The following is an 18,325-nucleotide window of genomic DNA, read 5'->3' on the forward strand; positions in this document are numbered from 1 at the left end:
CTTCAGTCTCCCAGACCACCCACCTGGTCCTTGCGCTGTGCTGGACGCCAGAGCCCAGATTTCCCGGCAGCTGGAAAACCTTGGAAGGGCCCTGTGCTGCAGCCGTGCGCTGGGAAGTTGCCTCATCCTTCCCTGCTGGCACTCCACCAAGTACCTCCTGCTTCTGCCCGCTCGGGTCTCCCCAGCCCTGCCCACCACTCTCCACTGCCGGTTCCTGAGGAGAGCAGGTGAGGCAGGTCCATAGCCTGGGGGGGCCCTTTCCCCTAAGACCCTTCTCAGAGGAGGCCCCACCCTGCCGCCACAGGCCCTCCAGAACTTGCTGGGCAGGGTAAGAGGGAGGGACCAACCTTCCCTGCAGAGGACTGGCCTCCAGGAAGGTGCAGGAGTGGGCGGCCAGGTGCAGTGATGCCAAGTCGTCCCCACCTTTGGTCTCTGTCTCCACCCATGGCTTCATCCTTCGTGCTGGGTTGGTGGGGCTGGGATGGGGGGGCAGTTAGAACAGAACTGAGGAGCCATTGGTGGGGAGAGAAATATTTAGGGGTTGCTGGAGGGTCCCCAGACTCAGCTAGGGAACAGCTGCTTCCAGAGAAGTTCAGCAGGCAGCCAGGACTCGGTTCTGCTCAGCAGCCTGGGAGCTCCAGAGGGGAAGAGGCGGAGAGAGGAGGGGGTGGGGGGGTGGGGGCTGGGGTGGCACAAGGCTGGCCTGCTGGGGGCAGAGGGGAGAAGTGAGAACTTTGGGACACAGCCTGGTCCAGCCCCCAAGGTGATGGGAGGAGGATGGAGGGAAGGTCTGGGGTGAAAGGGAGGCCCCATGGACACAGCAGTGGTCCCAACCTCGAGAGACTCGAGCATCCTTCACGAGATGCCCCCTGAAGACAGGTCCTGGGTGCTGCTCTGTGACCCGGGGTGGTGGGGGGGTCTCCACCAGCTCCTGTGGAATCCATGCCAACCTCCTCCTGCCCACTCTTTGACCCTGACGCTCCCTTCCTCCCCGCCAGGCAGGTGTCCAGAGGCATGGAGACGGTGGACCGCGGGGAGGAAGCCCCCAGGGCTCCCCAGCCCACCTACATCCAGGTGCACTTCCACCACGAGTCAGGTCTGGCCAAGCTCCTGCTAGGTGGGTGCTCCCTGCTGCAGCCCCTCCTCCTGCCCAGGCCCCGTGCCACCTCCCGGGCACTGGGCCGCCACCGGTTGCTGCTGACCTCCTGGGTGAGTAAGGCTGAGGGGTGCAGACGGGAGCCCAAGCTCCCCAGACCTGGAAGGGGAAGACCCTCTCCTCTCACTGCATGCTCCCTGCCAGTCTCACTCTTAACAGGATACTAAGCCAGCCTTATCTTCTAACCAGAGATCAAGTTCCTGCTTTTCCGCCCACTTACCTCTCAATGAGAGCTGTAGGTAGGGTAGGCTATGTGCTGAAGGGCACAAGGAGCCCCTGACCATTTAAAGTCCCTGTTGGGGGAGCCCTGAGCTCATCCTATCCCTCCCCTCCCCTTCTTTCTCCTCCTCTCCTCTGCCTTCCTTTCCCACCTCGTTTTTCTCTCTCTTTCATGAGGTTCTGTTAATACCTGGAGTGGCAGGTCTCCCCAAAGCTACCCTGAGACTTAGGCGCAGAGGGCTGCTCCCAGGAACCGTGTGCTTAGGTTTCTCATCTTTCAGGTGGTGCAGATCGTGCTGGGGGTGCTGAGTGGGATCCTGGGAGGATTCCTCTATATCTTCTCCTCCACCACCCTGCGGGATTCGGGAGCTCCCATCTGGACGGGGGCTGTGGTGAGTGGGGTGGGAGGGCGGTGGGCAGAATAGACCAGAGGAGAGAGAGACTGCTACCATCGACTCCATCAAAATGTGGACTGTTAGCACCCGAACACACCCCCGGCTCCTCCAGGCTGATGCCCTGCTTCTACAGACGGGCAACCAGCAGAGCCAAGGGCTGGCAGTGCCACGGTCACTGGTCAGCTTTCCCAGGTCCCTGCCCGGGGCCTCTCCCACCACTTCTCCCACCTTCAGCAGGAGATCAGCTGAGGATCTTGGGGCGGGCTCATCTCTAGACGCCGGCACTGCTTTGAGATGGGGGAGGCAGGACGTGCCAGAGGGTGTGCAAGCCAGGGGCACCTCCTGGCGGCTTCGCATGGTCCTCTGCGGGTCCTGCACACTTGGCTCTCAGGGGAGGGGGGATCCCTGGGCCACAGTGGTGATGCCAGCAGAAGGGGGTATGCCACCTGTAGCAAGAGATGGGGGGGCAGGTCATGGCAGGACCAAGGCACCCCGTGTCCTGCCCACACTCACAGAACAACAAAGCGCACATATGAAGAGAGGAGTCAAAAGTAACCATCCTCACCCACCCCACGGCAAAAACACACTGAGACAAGCTACAGCATTGCCAGACAGGATCCTGATCCATCTATCCTCCGGGATCGACCAGGCTTCCTGTCCTGGAAGGCCCGCTGGGTGGGAGACTGAGCACTGTTGGAATGGGCGCCCACACCCAGCTGGAGATGGCTGACCCTCATCCTGTACCGAGAGCTCCTCCAACAACCTGGACCTTCCACCCCACCACCCTGGAGCTTTCGTAAAGCCCCTGGTGCTGCCTCGAAAGAGAGAGTTTGGAGAAGGGAAGGAGGGCTCACTCCTGGCTTGACCATGAGCTTTTGTCCAACGTCCCCTAAGTAGAGGGTCCTACAGCCTCAGGAGTTTTAATTCAGGTCTCAATACTCTCCCCGTGATCTTACAGACCACAGACCTCGGGCCTGTGTGGAGTGTTGTGGGGAAGGGCCAGCTAGATGGCTGCGGGAGTCATGGAGGACAAAGGAAGCAGGCAGCTGGGGAGGGGGCAGGGGATGGGGGAGCTGGGGGTTCTGCACGAACCCAGCAGCTTCAACCTCTCCCCAGGCTGTGCTGGCTGGAGCTGTCGCCTTCATTTACGAGAAACGAGGTGGCATCTACTGGGTGAGTTGGGGAAGGGCAGGGGTTAGCACCAGGCCCAGAAGCTGGAGGCCTTCCCAAGCATCCCGTCCGACTCCATCACACACCCCTCCCCTGGGCTTCCCCCCACCCCACCTCTGACCCCTGGCTGGGTGCCAGAGAGACTGAGTCTCCAAGCTCTCTCTCTGCATCTGCTCCTCACCAGGCCCTGCTGAGGACCCTGCTCGCCCTGGCAGCCTTCTCCACGGCCACTGCCGCCATCATCATCGGGGCTGGAAGATTCTATGAGTACCACTTTATTTTCTATGAGGGCATCTGTAATGTCTCCTCCTCCTGGAGGCCCACCGGGGCCCCCAGCCCCTCGGGGCCAGAGCTCGGGAGGCTGCAGCAGTGCACCGCCTACATGAACATGCTGAAGGTAGCCGGGCGGGGGACACACGGCAGCTGGCGGGGGACAGGGTGGAGGGAGTCTGACCCTGGATGGGAGGGAAGCCGTCCATCAAAGAGGGTGTAACCTGTTCTGCCCCGACAGACAGACATGGCGGTGAACAAAATACAAGCAGTCCCTGCGGTTTGTGGGCATTACAGATCCGTGGGAAATACAAACGTCAAAATCAGAATAAATGAGCCGATAGAGCTAATATTGCACATATGGGAAAGGGTGTGAAGAGGTTCAATGCCCGTTCAGGTCTCAGGGTTGTCAGGGAAACGGATCACAGCCCAAGCCTGTCCCTGTTCTGATGAGGACACCAACAGGGCTCCTGGCTGCTCTCTCCACGCTACACCCACAGACCCCCAACACAGGGCTCCTTCTTCATCCCATCCTCCCAACCCTGGAAGCTACAGACATGGGGAATGGGACAAATGGGTGGAGAGTGACCCTGTGCCGTGCGGAAGGGGGACACAGACTCCACGTGGCAACAGTCACTCTGGGGGCTCACAGCTTTGGTCCTCTGTCCCCAGGCCCTGTTCATAAGCATCAATGCCATGCTGATAGGGGTCTGGGTTCTACTGCTTCTGGCGTCTCTGCTACCCCTGTGTCTGTGCTGCTGGAAAAGATACAGACGTAAGGAGGTGAGTCCCTAAAGCGTGCATGGTGGGGGCAGCAAGTCTGTCCGGCAGGAACAGGAATGGAGAGTGGGTGGTTTGGGGAAGAGAAAAGAGTCCTTACAGAGAGTCTCAGTGGGTGTGATCCTGTCTTTCTACCCCGTGGTGGCCCAACTCAGAGAGCTCGTATCCCTGACTAAGTGGTACCCAGTCTGAAGACCCTAGGGAGCCAAGGACACGCAGGTCCATGGTGGGACCTGGGGCTCTTTGCGAGAGGCTGATGTCAGATCCGATTGACTCCAGAACTGAGCTGCCCTGGAGGAGAGCATTTACACTGTCTCTCCCCCATGGGCTGTCTCACCGCCTCCTTTTCCCTTAGAAAAGAAACCTTCCCTTGGAAGAAACTGCCAGGAGTGAGTGAGATCCAGCCCTGCCTCTCTGGAGGACTCGTGCCTGGAGCTTCCGCCTGGACTGGGTATCCAAGCATCCTGGGAGAAGAGCCAGGCCAGGAAGAGAGGCCCTGTCTGCCCCGGTGATCCTCCCTCTCAGCCACCACCTGCTCCACCGTCTCAGCTATTCTTGCCATTTCCAGCTCGCCTTCACCACCTGCCTGCCTCATGCCCCTCTTGAGCAGTGATGATAATAAACTCCTGTGCTGTTGCTCCCAGCTTCTTGCCTAGGGTATTTCTCTTGGCTGGAGGGAGACAGAGGAGAATGAGCCAACAGCAAAGCTAGGAAGATCCCCCCTACTCCCAACCCCTCTCTGGGGCTAGAGTAACCATCCCTGAAAACAGAGTCTCTGAGGCTGGTACTGGGAACTGGGTCCAAATACCCACGGATGGATGAAAGGAATGGAGGCTCTGAGCCCGGCTCCTTACAATTCAGAGTTAAGAGGGTAAATCCTTGACCATTTGAGAGTTGGACTTTTTTTTTTTATTTTAACTGTTTGGAAATATTAAGAATTAGATAAGATAACACTGAGATGCAATCATTTCAGAAATCTTTTTTACAAAGCTAGAACATCCAACAATGTGATGAAATACAAACCTTGGATACTTATTCCACAAAAAGGGGGGGGGGGGGCTTCCCTCACAGCTCAGTCAGTAAAGACTCTGCCTGCAATGCAGGAGATCAGGGTTCGATTCCTGGGTCAGGGAGATCCCCTGGAGAAGGAAATGGCAACCCACTCCAGTACTCTTGCCTGGAGAATCCCATGGACAGAGGAGCCTGGCGGGCTACAGTCCATGGGGTTGCAAGAGTCAGACATGACTTAGCGACTAAATCACTACCACCCACAAAAAAAGATACCTATAACTTCTGGATAAAATAAGAGTCATGTGCTTTTAAATTCATGGCCAACCTGAATAAGCCATAATAGAAGCAGGAGCATGAATTCAGAGAACTGAGTCTTGAAACCGGCATCTGCCCATTCGGAGTCCCACAGGTACCCACACGCTCAGTGCTCCACTTGAGGGAATGAACTCCACATCGAATTGTACTCACGGCTGAGTTTTATTAGAACAAAAGGATACACAGCAATGTCAACAAGGGGAAAGGATTCTCAGAGAAAGGAAGCACGCAAATACAAAGCAGAGTAAATAGAAATTATCATCTAAACACATTAAAATAACTTTTTTAAAAAACAAAGAGAATGTCTTAAATCTGTCAAACGGCATTAACTAAAAAGAAATTGCAACATTATATGACTCCCTCTTGTCTGTTGCTGCTGCTAAGTCACTTCAGTCGTGTCCGACTCTGTGCGACCCCATAGACGGCAGCCCACTGGGCTCCTCTGTCCCTGGGATTCTCCAGGCAAGAACACTGGAGCCATTTCCTTCTCCAATGCATGCGTGTATGCTAAGTCGCTTCAGTCGTGTCCGACTCTGTGCAACCCTAGGGACAGCAGCTCACCAGGCTCCTCTGTCCACAGGATTCTCTAGGCAACAATCCTGAGAGTCTAGTTGAGAAAAGAACTAAAGGTATTTATTATATTTAACCTTTGTCACACATGATGTTCAACATTGCAAATTATTAGGGAAATGTAAATCAAAACTACAATGAGATATCACCTCACAGTAATCAGAATGGATATCATCAAAAAGTCTACAAATAATAAGTTTTTGAGAGGATGAAGAGAAAAGGGAAACTTCCGACACTGTTGGTGGATATGTAAGTTGGTGCAGCCACTGTGGACACAGTATGGAGTTTTCTTAAAAAACCAAAAATAGAACTGCCTCATGACCCAGCAATCCCACTACTGGACATATATCTGGAGAAAATTCTAATTCAAAATGATACATGCCAATAAAAAAGAAAAGCTACAGATGTGCAAAATGATAAATGCACCCCAATATTCATAGCACTGTTTATAATAGCCAACACATGGAAGCAATCTAAATGTTCATGCCTCCAGCCTCGGCAGGATCCAGGGGCGAGGCGGCGGGGTGGGGGTGGGGGGGCGTTTCTAAATCTTTAACTATAACTATGTTTAGAATAATATTTTCGTGTTCTCTAATAGGGCTTCCTCACCTCCCGAAGGGCTCTGTGCCTATTAGGGCCTTTTGTGTGATCAGGTTCTTTATGCTGTTTATGATTAAGGTGTTGTGAGCAGTCATGTGCATTAGTATGCATTTGCCAAGCAGGTTAGAATGCCAGCAAAGGGGTCTAAATTGAAACACTCCTTTCATCCTGGATAATCTTATAGGATACCACCATCCAGGGGACATATTGATTAAAGTTCTAAGTTGATTCTGTTTGGAGAGAGATCAGGGAAGGCCTTCTACCCATGTCACAGAAATTAGGGAGTAGTCTAATATAGCAAGCATCAGAAAAACAGAGACCATCTTTAAGGTGAGCGCCGAGGCAGCTTTTCAAAATCCCTGAAGTCCTGATCCGCCTTGCCTGTCAGGTCTTCTCCTCATGACCTTGTCATGGGTGGGATCCCGTGTGCTGGCTCCCGGCAGACAGATGACTGGGTAAAGAAGATATGGTATATATATATAATATTTTATTTATAAGTTTATATATATACATACATATATTTTATATATATATATATAACTCAGCCACAAATAGGAATGAAATAATGCCATTTTCAGCAACATGGATGGACCTAGAGATTATCATATTAAGTTAAGTCACTCAGACCGAGAAAGATAATGTCACACGACGTCACTTATATGTGAAATCTAAAAAATTATCCAAATGAACTTATTTACGAAACAGAAACAGATTCACAGGCAAGGAAAACAAACTTACAGTTATCAAAGGGGAAAGAGGGTGGAGAGGAATAGATGACGAGTTTGGGATTAGCAGATACAAACTACTACATATAAAATGGATAAACAGCCAGGTCCTACTATAAAGCACCTGGAATTATATTCAATATCTTGCAATAAACTATATATGTATATATATGAGTCAGCTTGCTGTACACCAAAAACTAACACAACATTGAAAATCAACTAGTGTTCGATAAAACGAAAATAGACTAAAAAAAAAGAATAAAAATAATCTTACAATTTTAACTTTCAGTTTGGAGAAAAAAAATCAATCAGTGAAGATAATAATATTTTTTAAAGTGCAATAAATAAAAGCAAAAACGTAGAAAATGACTATAAATTAAATTATATGAGGAACTGTGATAAATATGAATGGGCAAAATAGTCCATTTAAAACACATAGATAGATTGTGTTTTTTTAAAATTCACCCATATACTATTTAAAAGGAGCATATCTAAAACAAGGATATGGAAAGATAGCAAGTAAGAGGATAGGGGGAAAGAGCTAACAATTAAATTGACACAGTGCCATTAAAATCAGACTTTCAGGCAAAGAGCATTCCTAGAGATAAAGAGGCCACTTGTAGCCATTATACAGTCAGGCTCTCCTTGCTTCTCACATTGCACTCGTTCCCTCCTGGAATTAGGACCCCGTACCTTGCACTGGAGGAGCTGTCTTGTGGCTAAAAATTAAAGGCAAAGAAAAATCTTGAAAAAAGCCAGACAAAAATGACCTATTACCAGTAGAGAATCCAAATGACCCTTCTCATCAGAAACCATGATGGCAAGCCAAGTCGCACAATATTTTTAAAATATATGTTTGTATTTATAGTTGGCTTTTCCTGGTGGCTTAGATGGTAAAGAATCTGCCTGCAATGCAGGAGACCCAGATTCGACTCCTCGGTTGGAAACATTCCCTGGAGAAGGGAATGGCAACCCACTCCAATATTCTTGCCTGGAGAATTCCATGGACAGAGAAGCCTGGTAGGCTATAGTCCATGGGGTCACAAAGAGTCAGACACGACTGAGCAACTAACACACAATTATATTTAACATATGAACAATTTTGTGCAGCAACATTTCAGTGTGAGTAAAAAAGAAGCCGGTACACAGGAGTTTGGCAGGGGGTGGGGGGTGGTGGTGACGGTTTGGCCTTTGTCCTGATCATGGTACCGGTTATATGAATGCATTAAAATGCAAAGACCCGCACACAGAAAAACAAAGATCAGTTTTATTCTCATGATAATTCATAATGATAAGGAGACAAATTTGGGGTTATTTGTCCATCCCTATCTCAGCATATCCAAGTCATTTCCAGATGCGTATACATTCACTCACCAAAAGCCAGACATCCTCAAGTGCAAAGTCAAGTGGGACTTAGGAAGCATCACTTCGAACATATCTAGTGGAGGTGATGGAATTCCAACTGAGCTTTTTCAAATCCTAAAAGACGATGCTGCACTCATATGACAGCAAATATGGAAAACTCAGCAGTGGCCACAGAACTGGAAAAGGTCAGTTTTCATTCCAATCCCAAAGAAAGGCAATGCCAAAGAATGTTCAAAACTACCACACAATTGCACACATCTCACACACTAGCTAAGTAATGCTCAAAATTCTCCAAGCTAGGTTTCAACAGTACCGGAACTGAGAACTTCCAGATATTCAAGATGGAGTTAGAAAAGGCAGAGGAACCAGAGATCAAATTCCCAACATCCATTGGATCATAGAAAAAGCAAGAGAGCTCCAGAAAAACATCTACTTCTGCCTCACTGACTATGCCAAAGCCTTTTGTTAGAAAACGCCGCGGGAAGAAAGAGCCACCTCTAAGGACCGGTGGTAAAAGGCCTTTATTGGGCGGGCGCTCTCGGGCAGAACTCCCGGGGAGGGGCGGGTGAGCGAGGAGACAAAGAGAGTCTGCGAGGAAGGAGAGGTGGGGAGAGGTTTTTAGAGCCCGGGCCGGCGCCCAGGCCAGGTCTTTCTATATAAGGAAGAAAGCGCGGGCTACAGCGGCGGTGGGTGTCCAAGGGCTCTGTGTCGGCTCCTGATCGGACCAGGCTGCAGGGGGGGTCGGTCCCTGGAAGTTTAGCCAGCCTCCGGAACTTGTCTGCGGCACTTTTCCCGGGGCATGCCTCAACATACCCGACCTTTCATCCCGGCCTTTTTGCTATAGGACAAGGGGCGCCGGTTCTCTCTGGCTTCTTCCTGCTGAACGGGGGCGGCGAGGGGTAGGGTGTGACCGGGATGGCAGGGGGCGTTTGTTGGAAGCCCTTGGTACTGCTGTCGCAACACCAAGAGCTGGACCGTGTTGAGCCATTGTTTGATAAAGGCCAAGAGCCTGATTTCCCGGGGCCAGAGGCTGAGTTGGCCCTTTGTCGTCTGTCGGTTGTGACAGGACCCGGTCTGCGTGTTCTCTCAGCAAGGATCGTAAGAGGGAGAAGAGGGGGAGGTATCCCGCAAGTGGGGGAGCCTCTCCCTCTGGGAGGTGAGTCAGGAGGTAGGGCCTGCCATAGAGCAGTTTAAAAGGGGTCAAACCTGTTTTGGAGTGTGGTGTGGTGCGAATGCGAGTGAGCGCCAGAGGGAGGAGGTCGACCCAAGACAGCCGCAGTTCTGAGGCGAGCTTGGTCAGGTGCGTCTTGATGATGCCGTTCACCCGCTCTACCTTGCCTGACGATTGGGGCCGATATGGGATGTGGAGATGCCAGTCGATGCCCAGGGCCGTAGTCACCTGCTGGAAGATCTGTGAGATGAATGCAGGCCCATTGTCAGACTGGAGAGAGTTTGGCAACCCAAATCTGGGAATGAGATGGGTCGTCAAGACCTCTGCCACCACCGCTGCCGTCTCTCGGGTGGTGGGGAAGGCCTCGACCCATCCTGAAAAGGTGTCTACTAAGACCAGCAGATAGCGGTAGGTTCGATGTCTGGGCATGTGGGTGAAGTCTATCTGCCAATCCTGCCCGGGCATATGTCCCCTTAGCTGGTGAGTCTCTTGTGGGGGTCGGAGTCCTCTTTGAGGAGAGGTGGAAGCACATGTTAGGCAGGAGCGGTGGACAGCATATATGGTCTGTCTGAGATGTAGGGGAGAAAAGACAGGGCTGAGAAAGGAAAAGAGAGCCCTTGGTCCGATGTGGAGGGTATTGTGGATTTGGGATACTATGGCCTTAGCCTGGCGCTCAGGAAGCACCGGTTTATTATGGAGTAATATCCACCTCGACGGGTGTCTCTGAGCCCCTTCCTGTGCCAGCAAGGCTCTGGCTTCTTTGCTGGAATAATCTGGATTGAGGGTGGATTTTAAAGTCAGCAAGGGCTCGGGGCTTGTTGTAAGGTGATTTGTCGAGCCACTTGGTCTGCCATATTATTACCCAGAGTGACAGTGTCTTGAGTATTTCGGTGTCCCTTGCAGTGTATGATAGCGACCTCTTTGGGCAGGGATAAGGCATCTAACAGTCGAGTAATGTGGGGGGCATTACAGATGGGGGATCCTTTAGTGGTCAGGAAGCCCCACTCTTTCCAGATTGCCGCGTGAGAATGGGCAATCAAGAAGGCATATTTGCAGTCTGTGTAAATATTGGCCCTTTTTCTTTTTGCTAGGTGTAAGGCTCTAGTTAGGGCTGTTAGCTTAGCCTTCTGAGAGGTCATCCCGGCTGGCAAGGGCTGAGCCTCCAGGACTTTTTAGGTGGTTACCACAGCATAAGCCGCCCTTCGGTTCCCGTCGGGATCTCACTTTGAGCTCCCATCGACGAACAAAGTTAGCTCTGGATCTGATAGAGGTTCGGAAAGCAGGTTGTGAGGTGGTTGCATAAGGGACTCAAGGACCTCTGGGCATGAGTGGGCTGGGGGTTTTGAGGAAAGGGGGAGGGAGGGCAACGAGGAAAGCAGGTTTAATTGTGGAGAACGACCCACGGAAACTTGCAGATTGTCCAAAAATACCAGGTGAAACTGCTGGAGCCTGGATTCGCTGAGGTCAGAGAGAAATCTAGAGGCTAGAAGATTGCCAAGGCGATGAGGTGAGAAGATGGTCAGGGGCTGACCATGAATCAGCTTTTTAGCATCAGCGTACAATGTTGTCGCTGCTGCTAGTGTCTGCAGGCAGGGGAACCATCTCCTGGCTGTGGGGTCAAGTTGTTTGGATATGTAAGCAATAGGCAGCAGTTTGGGGCCAATCAGCTGCACCAAGGCTCCAAAGGCTATCCCTCCCTTTTTATCAGTGTATAAATGGTATGGATAGTTGGGATTGGGAAGAAAGAGAGGGGGTGCAGCCAATAGGGTCAAGCGTAAAACGTGGAAGGCCTGAGCCACTTTGGTGGGGGAAGACAGCGGTCCTGTGGGAGTCTCTTTAGCGGGGGCATATAGGGGTTTGGCCAGGGTGGTGTAATTTGGGACCCAGTGTCGGAAGAATCCCGTCGGTCTTAAGAAGGACAATATCTGGTCTCCGTTGGCCGGAGGGCAGAGGGACCTGAGGAGGCTACACCAATCTGCTGTCAGGGCCTTAGTGGTAGGGGTGATTTGGAGGCCTAGATAGACAACAGAAGTCTGAGTCAGTTGAGCTTTGGATTGTGAGGCTCTGAAGCCCTGGGAACCGAGGAAATTAAGAAGAGTCGCAGAATGTCATTGGGAGGTCTCTTCTGAGGGGCTGCAGAGGAGCAAGTCGTCTACATATTGGAGGAGGGTGCTAGGACAGAGCGAGCATCTGGCCAGGTCTCGGGACAGAGCCTGCCCGAAGTAATGGGGACTGTCTCTGAACACCTGAGGGAGTACAGTCCATGTGAGTTGTGTGGTCAACTGGGTGTCGGGGTCAGTCCAGGTGAAAGTAAAGAGGAATTGGCAGTCGGGGTGGAGTGGGATGGTAAAAAAATGCATCTTTGAGGTCAATAACGGTGAAATGAGAGGTTTTGGGAGGTATGGAAGAAAGGAGGGTGTAAGGGTTAGGGACAAGTGGATGGGCAGGGACCACCGCCGCATTGATCAGGCAGAGATCTTGCACTAGCCGGTAGTCTCCTGAAGCCTTTTGAACAGGGAGGATGGGCGTGTTACAGGGGGAAGTCGTGGGGATTAGGAGACCCTGTCCCATGAGGCGGTCGATGATGGGCTTTAGCCCCCTGAGGTTACGAGTAGACAGAGGAAACTGGGGCCGGGCTGGGAAACAGGTGGGGTCCCTTAGCCGGATGAGGACTGGAGGGTGGTGCCGAGCCACCACCGGGACTCGGGTGTCCCAGACCTCAGGATTAACAGAAGAGGTTGGAGGGTCAACAAGTAGCATCAGGAAGGCCCCTGACGTGGGAGCCGATTCTGGAGTTAGGTGAAGAGTGGCCTTTAGCTTAGCGAGAATATCTCTTCCCAAGAGAGGAGTAGGGCAGGAGGGGATGACCAAAAAGGAGTGGGTAAATAGGCAGGAATTTAATTGACAGGATAGTGGTTGGGTTTGGAGCGGACATGAGGGTTGGCCGTCAATGCCCATAACCGAAACCTGGAAAAGACGTAAAGTGCCCCCGAAAGAGGAAAGGACTGAATAAGTAGCCCCCATATCGACTAGAAAGTTGATAGATTTACCTGCTACCTGGAGCATTACCCTGGGCTCGGCTTGGGTTATTGGGGTTTCCGAGTCTGGGCGGCGTCAGTCATCGTTGAAGCTCAGCAGCTCTAAGGCCAGAGGAGGGCAGGAGGTCTCCCTGGGGTGCTCTGGTCTCCAGCCCCTAGAGGTCGGGGCCCGAGAGGCCTGGGGACAGTCACTAGCCCAGTGTCCTCGCTGTTTGCACAACGAGCACGGCTTGGAAGGAGGCCACAGATTAGGGCACATCTTGGCACAGTGTCCTTTTGGGCCGCACTTGAAGCAGGCCCCCGGAGGGGGGTTTCAGGGCCCCGAGCCCGCTGCTGGCCACAGGGCCGCTACCAAGGCCTGGGTTTGCTGGTTTAGGAGGCTTTTTTGAAATTCGGCCTTTTGCTTGAGCCTTGCCTTTTGGCTGGCCTCAGCAGTTTTTTTTACGGGCGTTGTAAACCTTAAAGGCCATTTTTACCAGGTCTCGAATAGGGGTCTGAGGGCCGTCCTCAGCCTTGGCCAGCTTTTTTCAGATGTCACGTGCGGATTGGGAGATAAAATGATTGGCCAAGGTAGCTGCCCCGATGGGGGACTCAGGGGACAGTCTAGTGTATTGAACAAGGGCCTCAGTCAGCCGATTAAGAAACATGGCTGGGTTTTTGTCGGGCCCCTGAGTCACTTGATCTAGTTTGAGGAGGTTTATAACCTTATGAGAGGATGTTTTTATCTCATCGAGGATGCATCTTATCATATAGCGTACCCCGCAGCTGGCCGCCACCCCCTTCCTGGTAGTGTTAATCAGGGTCGGTGTCAGGAACTGCCTGAGCTCCCGGGGGATGCTTGGGGGAGGGGCTGGCACAGTGCCACTGATCGGCCTGAGCCCTGGCTGCCGTCCAAATGGCCTGCCTCTCTTCGGGGGTAGTGGTAGACCCCAGGATGACATATATGTCCTGCCATGTTAAGGCGTAGGCGCGGGTCAGACTAGTAAACTGCTTAATGTACTGAGTGGGGTTGGAGGAAAAGGATCCCAGTTTGGCCTCAATCTGTGCTAAGTCCTGGAGAGAGAGAAGGGGACATGGACCTGGGCTAGACCCTCAGCTCCGGCTACTAGTCGCAGAGGGAGTAGCGGGGCTGGAGAGGGGGGAGGGGAGGCTCCTGGAGGGTTGCTATGGGAGCGAGTGTGGGAGTTAACTGGAGAAGCGGAGGGAGTGACAGGGGAAAGAGGAGGGTACAAGATAGGGTTAAGGGCCTGCGGTGGAGCCTCGGGGGCGGGAGCAGGAACAAAAGAGGCCGGAGTAGGGTTAGAGGGGGAGGGGGCAGGAGGGGCCGGAGAGGAGGGGGTGGGGGTAGGAACCGGAGAGGAGGGGGTGGGACGAGAGCGCAACGCCCAAAAGGCCTGAACATAGGGGACCTCAGACCATTTTCCTGTTCTCCGGCAGTAATTATCTAAATCACGGAGGACGTCAAAGTCTAATGTCCCTGTGGCTGGCCATTGTGAGCCATTATTTAGGGAATACTGAGGCCAGGCCTGTGAACACAGAAAAGTGAGCTGCTTGGGGCGGATATCTCCCCTTGGTCTTAGAGTCTGCAGGTTAGCCGGCAGGAAGTCTAAGGGGGTGGAGTATTGGGGATCGGGTTTGGAGGCTGTCGATCCCATGGCGACCACGGGGCGTGGAGGCAACCCCCGCTGTCCGAACGTCTTCGGACGAGTCAAGGGGAGCCGGAGGTCCATGTAGTCGCAGGGAACATCTTCCTCACGACCGCAGGGACCCGGAAAGGCCGAAGCCGGAGGTCTACTCAGTCGATTAGGACGTCTCCCTCACGAACTGGTGACCGGAGAAGGCAGAAGCCGGAGGCCGAAGCCGGAGGTCTACTCAGCCGCTGGGGACGTCTCCCCACCAGCTGGTGACCGGGAGGGCCCAGTAAGTGCGCACCCGTTACGGGGCCCTAGGAGGTGGTCGCCAGGGAGGGCAGGCCCCAAAGCCGAAGGGACTTACTCCGTATCCTGCCGTCCGGGGGGTTGGTCTGTCGCCTGGGTCCGAGGCTTCTGCGGCGGTGGAGCTCGAGGGGGCTTCAACGGCGAGTGCCAGGGGGGCCCTCACCTCGGGCCCCACGTTTGGGGCGCCAGATGTTAGAAAACGCCGCGGGAAGAAAGAGCCACCTCTAAGGACTGGTGGTAAAAGGCCTTTATTGGGCGGGCGCTCTCGGGCAGAACTCCCGGGGAGGGGCGGGTGAGCGAGGAGACAAAGGGAGTCTGCGAGGAAGGAGAGGTGGGGAGAGGTTTTTAGAGCCCGGGCCGGCGCCCAGGCCAGGTCTTTCTATATAAGGAAGAAAGCGTGGGCTACAGCGGCGGTGGGTGTCCAAGGGCTCTGTGTCGGCTCCTGATCGGACCAGGCTGCAGGGGGGGTCGGTCCCTGGAAGTTTAGCCAGCCTCCGGAACTTGTCTGCGGCACTTTTCCCGGGGCATGCCTCAACATACCCGACCTTTCACCTTTGACTATGTGGCTCACAATAAACTGTAGAAAATTCTTCAAGAGGTGGGAATACCAGACCAACTTACCTGCCTCCTGAGAAACCTGTATGCAGGTCAAGAAGAAGCAGTTAGAACCATACATGGAGCAACAGACAGGTTCAAAATTGGGAAAATAGTACATCAAAGTTGTATGTTGTCACCCTGCTTATTTAACTTCTATGCAGAGTACATCTTGAGAAATGCTGGGCTGGAATGAAGCACAAGGTGAAAACCAGATTGCCGGGAGAAATGTCAATAACCTCAGACATGCAGATGACACCACCCTTATGGAAGAAATTGAAGAGGAACTAAAGAGCCTCTTAATGAAAGTGAAAGAGGAGAGTGAAAAAGCTGGCTTAAAACTCAACATTCAAAAAACTAAGATCATGGCATCTGGCTCCATCACTTCATGGCAAATAGATGGAGAAACAGTGGAAACAGTGACAGACTTTATTTTCTTGGGCTCAAAAATCACTGCAGATGGTGATTGCAGCCATTAAATTAAAAGATGTTTGCTCCTTGCAAGAAAAACTATGACCAACCTAGACAGCATGTTAGAAAGCAGAAACATCACTCTGCCAACAAAGGTCCATCTAGTCAAGGCTATGGTTTTTCCAGTAGTCATGTATGGGTGTGAGGGTTGGGCTATAAAGAAAGCTGAATGCCAAAAAATTTATGCTTTTGAACTGTGGTGTTGGAGAAGACTTTTGAGAGTCCCTTGGATGCAAGGAGATCCAACCAGTCCATCCTAAAGGAAATCAGTCCTGAATATTCATTGGAAGGACTGATGCTGAAGCTGAAGCTCCAATACTTTGACCACCTGATGTGAAGAACTGATTCATTTGAAAAGACCCTGATGCTGGGAAAGATTGAAGGCCAGAGGAGAAGGGGACAACAGAGGATGAGATGGTTGGATGACATCACCGACTCAATGGACATGAATTTGAGCAAGCTCCGAGAGTTAATGATGGACAGGGAAGCCTGGCATGCTGTAGTCCATGGGGTCACAAAGAGTCAGACAGGACTGAGCAACTAAACTTAACTGAATATATTCATTTCCCCCCACCTCAAAACAGGAACCTGTTTAATGCAAATCTGTGACTTTAGCTGTAGTTTCAAATAAATATGCTTTTGAAAAAAAAAAAATTTAAATGAAAGTCAGGGCTGCCAAGATATCTGATTTCCTACAGAGAAGGAAACCAAAGACCCAGGATTTTCTGAAACTATTTGGAAGGAAGGGAGGGCAACCAAGGGGGATGGAAATGGAAGAGGACCTGGGGTTGGCATGGGGGCACCTTGGGAAGGAGTTGGTCCCAGAGACTCAGACCTGCCAGATGCAACAAACAAAGAAGACTGTCCCATTCGGACAGCAGAGGACTGCTTCTGAGCAGAGGGGCAAACTGAGTTGACTTTCGTTTATCTGAATGAAGAGTGGGAAGAATTTACATTCAGTGGAGCCCTAAAAGGACTGAATTTGGAAACACTGTAGAAGAGAAATTCATACCATCTTTGGCTTGAGGAAGAAAGCAATTCTCCAGGGGCTCTTTCTTGGATTTACTCTGCAAATATTTCTTATGACAATGTGTTTTTTAAACTTAGCGATTAACAAGTTCAAAAATAGAATTAGAACAAGATGGAATTTAAATTCAAATGCCTGCTTCCTGCCTGCCTCCTTGGGCCTCCCAGGTGGCGCTAGTGGTAAAGTACCCGCCTGCCAATACAGGAGATGAGATGTAAGAGATGCAGGTTTGATCCCTGGGTCGGGAGGATCTCCTGGAGGGGGGCATGGCAACCCACTCCAGTATTCTTGCCTGGAGAGTCCCAAGGACAGAGGAGCCTGGTGGGCTACAGCCCATAGGGTCCCAAAAAATCAGACATGACTGAAGTGACTTAGCAAGCATGAACATCTGCTTCCTATCAGAATTCCCTGACAAGCCTGCTTATGTAACTGACCCCGCCACCTAGTGGCTACAAACAGTGTTCTTCAGAAGAAACTGGAAAGAAAAAATTAATTTTTTCACACAATTCTTTAAAACTTGTCAATGCATTATTGACCAAACATCTACTAATACCTCCCACGTCACGGCAGACACTGTGGGTCCTGGGAAGGGAATTGTAAATAGTAGGACTCTGCCTCACCTAAACCCAAATGACTTTGAGGAATAAGGGCCAAATGCCATGCCATCCTCCCCCTCCCCCAGCAGCCATGCCCCCACCACCCGCTCTGCTTGAGTCAATTGGTTAGATTCGTGCAACGACATCCCCCCAGATCCAGAATTACGGTGCAGATGGGAAGGTTCCTACTGCTCCCCTCTCTCCAGCCAGCTGTCTCCCCACCCCACCTCATGTGCTCCAGGGACACACAGTTCAGGAACCAGAGATTCCAGTTCTGAGCTGGGGTCAGCCCGCCTCCCAGCCAACCCAGCCTGGAGCATCCACAGAGGTATTAAACCGACCTGCCCCAACCCTGGCTCAGCGGGACACGGGTCTGCCCATCCACTTCCATGCTCAGAAGTGTAGTGAGGAAACAGTCCACTGAAAATCTCTTGTTAGAAACGGGCTCCCCAGCAGAGGGTCCCCAGAAATGGCTTCTCCCTCCTCGCACCCAGCCAAATCTGGGGTTGCAGAGGAACCTGGCTGGAGTGGAAGCAGTGTGATCCAGACCCCAAGGTGGACACCTCGAGAGCTCAGCTCCAGCCTCTAACACATTCTGGCCACCCTCAGCACAAAACACAAGAAGGATTTCTTGAACAGGACCCCAAAAGCACCAGCCATAAAAGAAAAGACTGGTACATTTGACTGCATTAAAACTAGAAACTTCTGACCATCAAAAATAAAGAAAACTTAGATAAGCCTTATAACAGGATAAAACACTTGTCAGCATGCTTAATTAACAAAGGACCAGTATCCAGAATGTATCATGTTGAACCATATGAAACTGTCACTTTGGGTAGGTCAAAAATGGTCAAATACCAGCACCTTCATATGATTCAATCTAACGTGTGTGCGTGCTTAGTTGCTTCAGGTGTG

At 51.8% G+C, this 18,325-nt stretch overlaps 2 protein-coding genes and 1 long non-coding RNA gene across 3 annotated transcripts in view; 2 read left to right on the plus strand and 1 right to left on the minus strand.

Annotated features, from left to right (window-relative positions):
* The first annotated feature begins 69 nt into the window (after positions 1-69).
* On the plus strand, positions 70-4,633 carry TMEM176A (transmembrane protein 176A). The gene is made up of 7 exons (XM_065939417.1): positions 70-227; positions 999-1,209; positions 1,657-1,767; positions 2,887-2,943; positions 3,125-3,337; positions 3,883-3,993; positions 4,346-4,633. The coding sequence occupies exons 2-7, from the start codon at positions 1,015-1,017 to the stop codon at positions 4,385-4,387; spliced, it is 729 nt and encodes a 242-aa protein (XP_065795489.1). The 5' UTR covers positions 70-227; positions 999-1,014; the 3' UTR covers positions 4,388-4,633.
* Positions 4,634-5,093: 460 nt separating this feature from the next.
* Positions 5,094-15,454, minus strand: LOC136170871 (uncharacterized). The gene is made up of 3 exons (XR_010663710.1): positions 14,781-15,454; positions 7,861-9,987; positions 5,094-6,937 (listed from the first exon to the last, which is right to left on the minus strand). It is a non-coding gene; the product is annotated as an uncharacterized lncRNA (long non-coding RNA).
* The window catches only part of AOC1 (amine oxidase copper containing 1), a 45,894-nt gene continuing 41,726 nt past the window's right edge, over positions 14,158-18,325 (plus strand). The window contains exons 1-2 of the mRNA XM_065939409.1: positions 14,158-14,509; positions 14,652-14,705. Of these exons, the coding sequence (XP_065795481.1) occupies positions 14,439-14,509; positions 14,652-14,705 (125 nt within the window). The 5' untranslated portion in view covers positions 14,158-14,438. The remainder of the gene's footprint in view (positions 14,510-14,651; positions 14,706-18,325) is intronic.

Source organism: Muntiacus reevesi, chromosome 6 (assembly GCF_963930625.1).
Source record: "Muntiacus reevesi chromosome 6, mMunRee1.1, whole genome shotgun sequence".
Taxonomy (NCBI): Eukaryota; Metazoa; Chordata; class Mammalia; order Artiodactyla; family Cervidae; genus Muntiacus; species Muntiacus reevesi.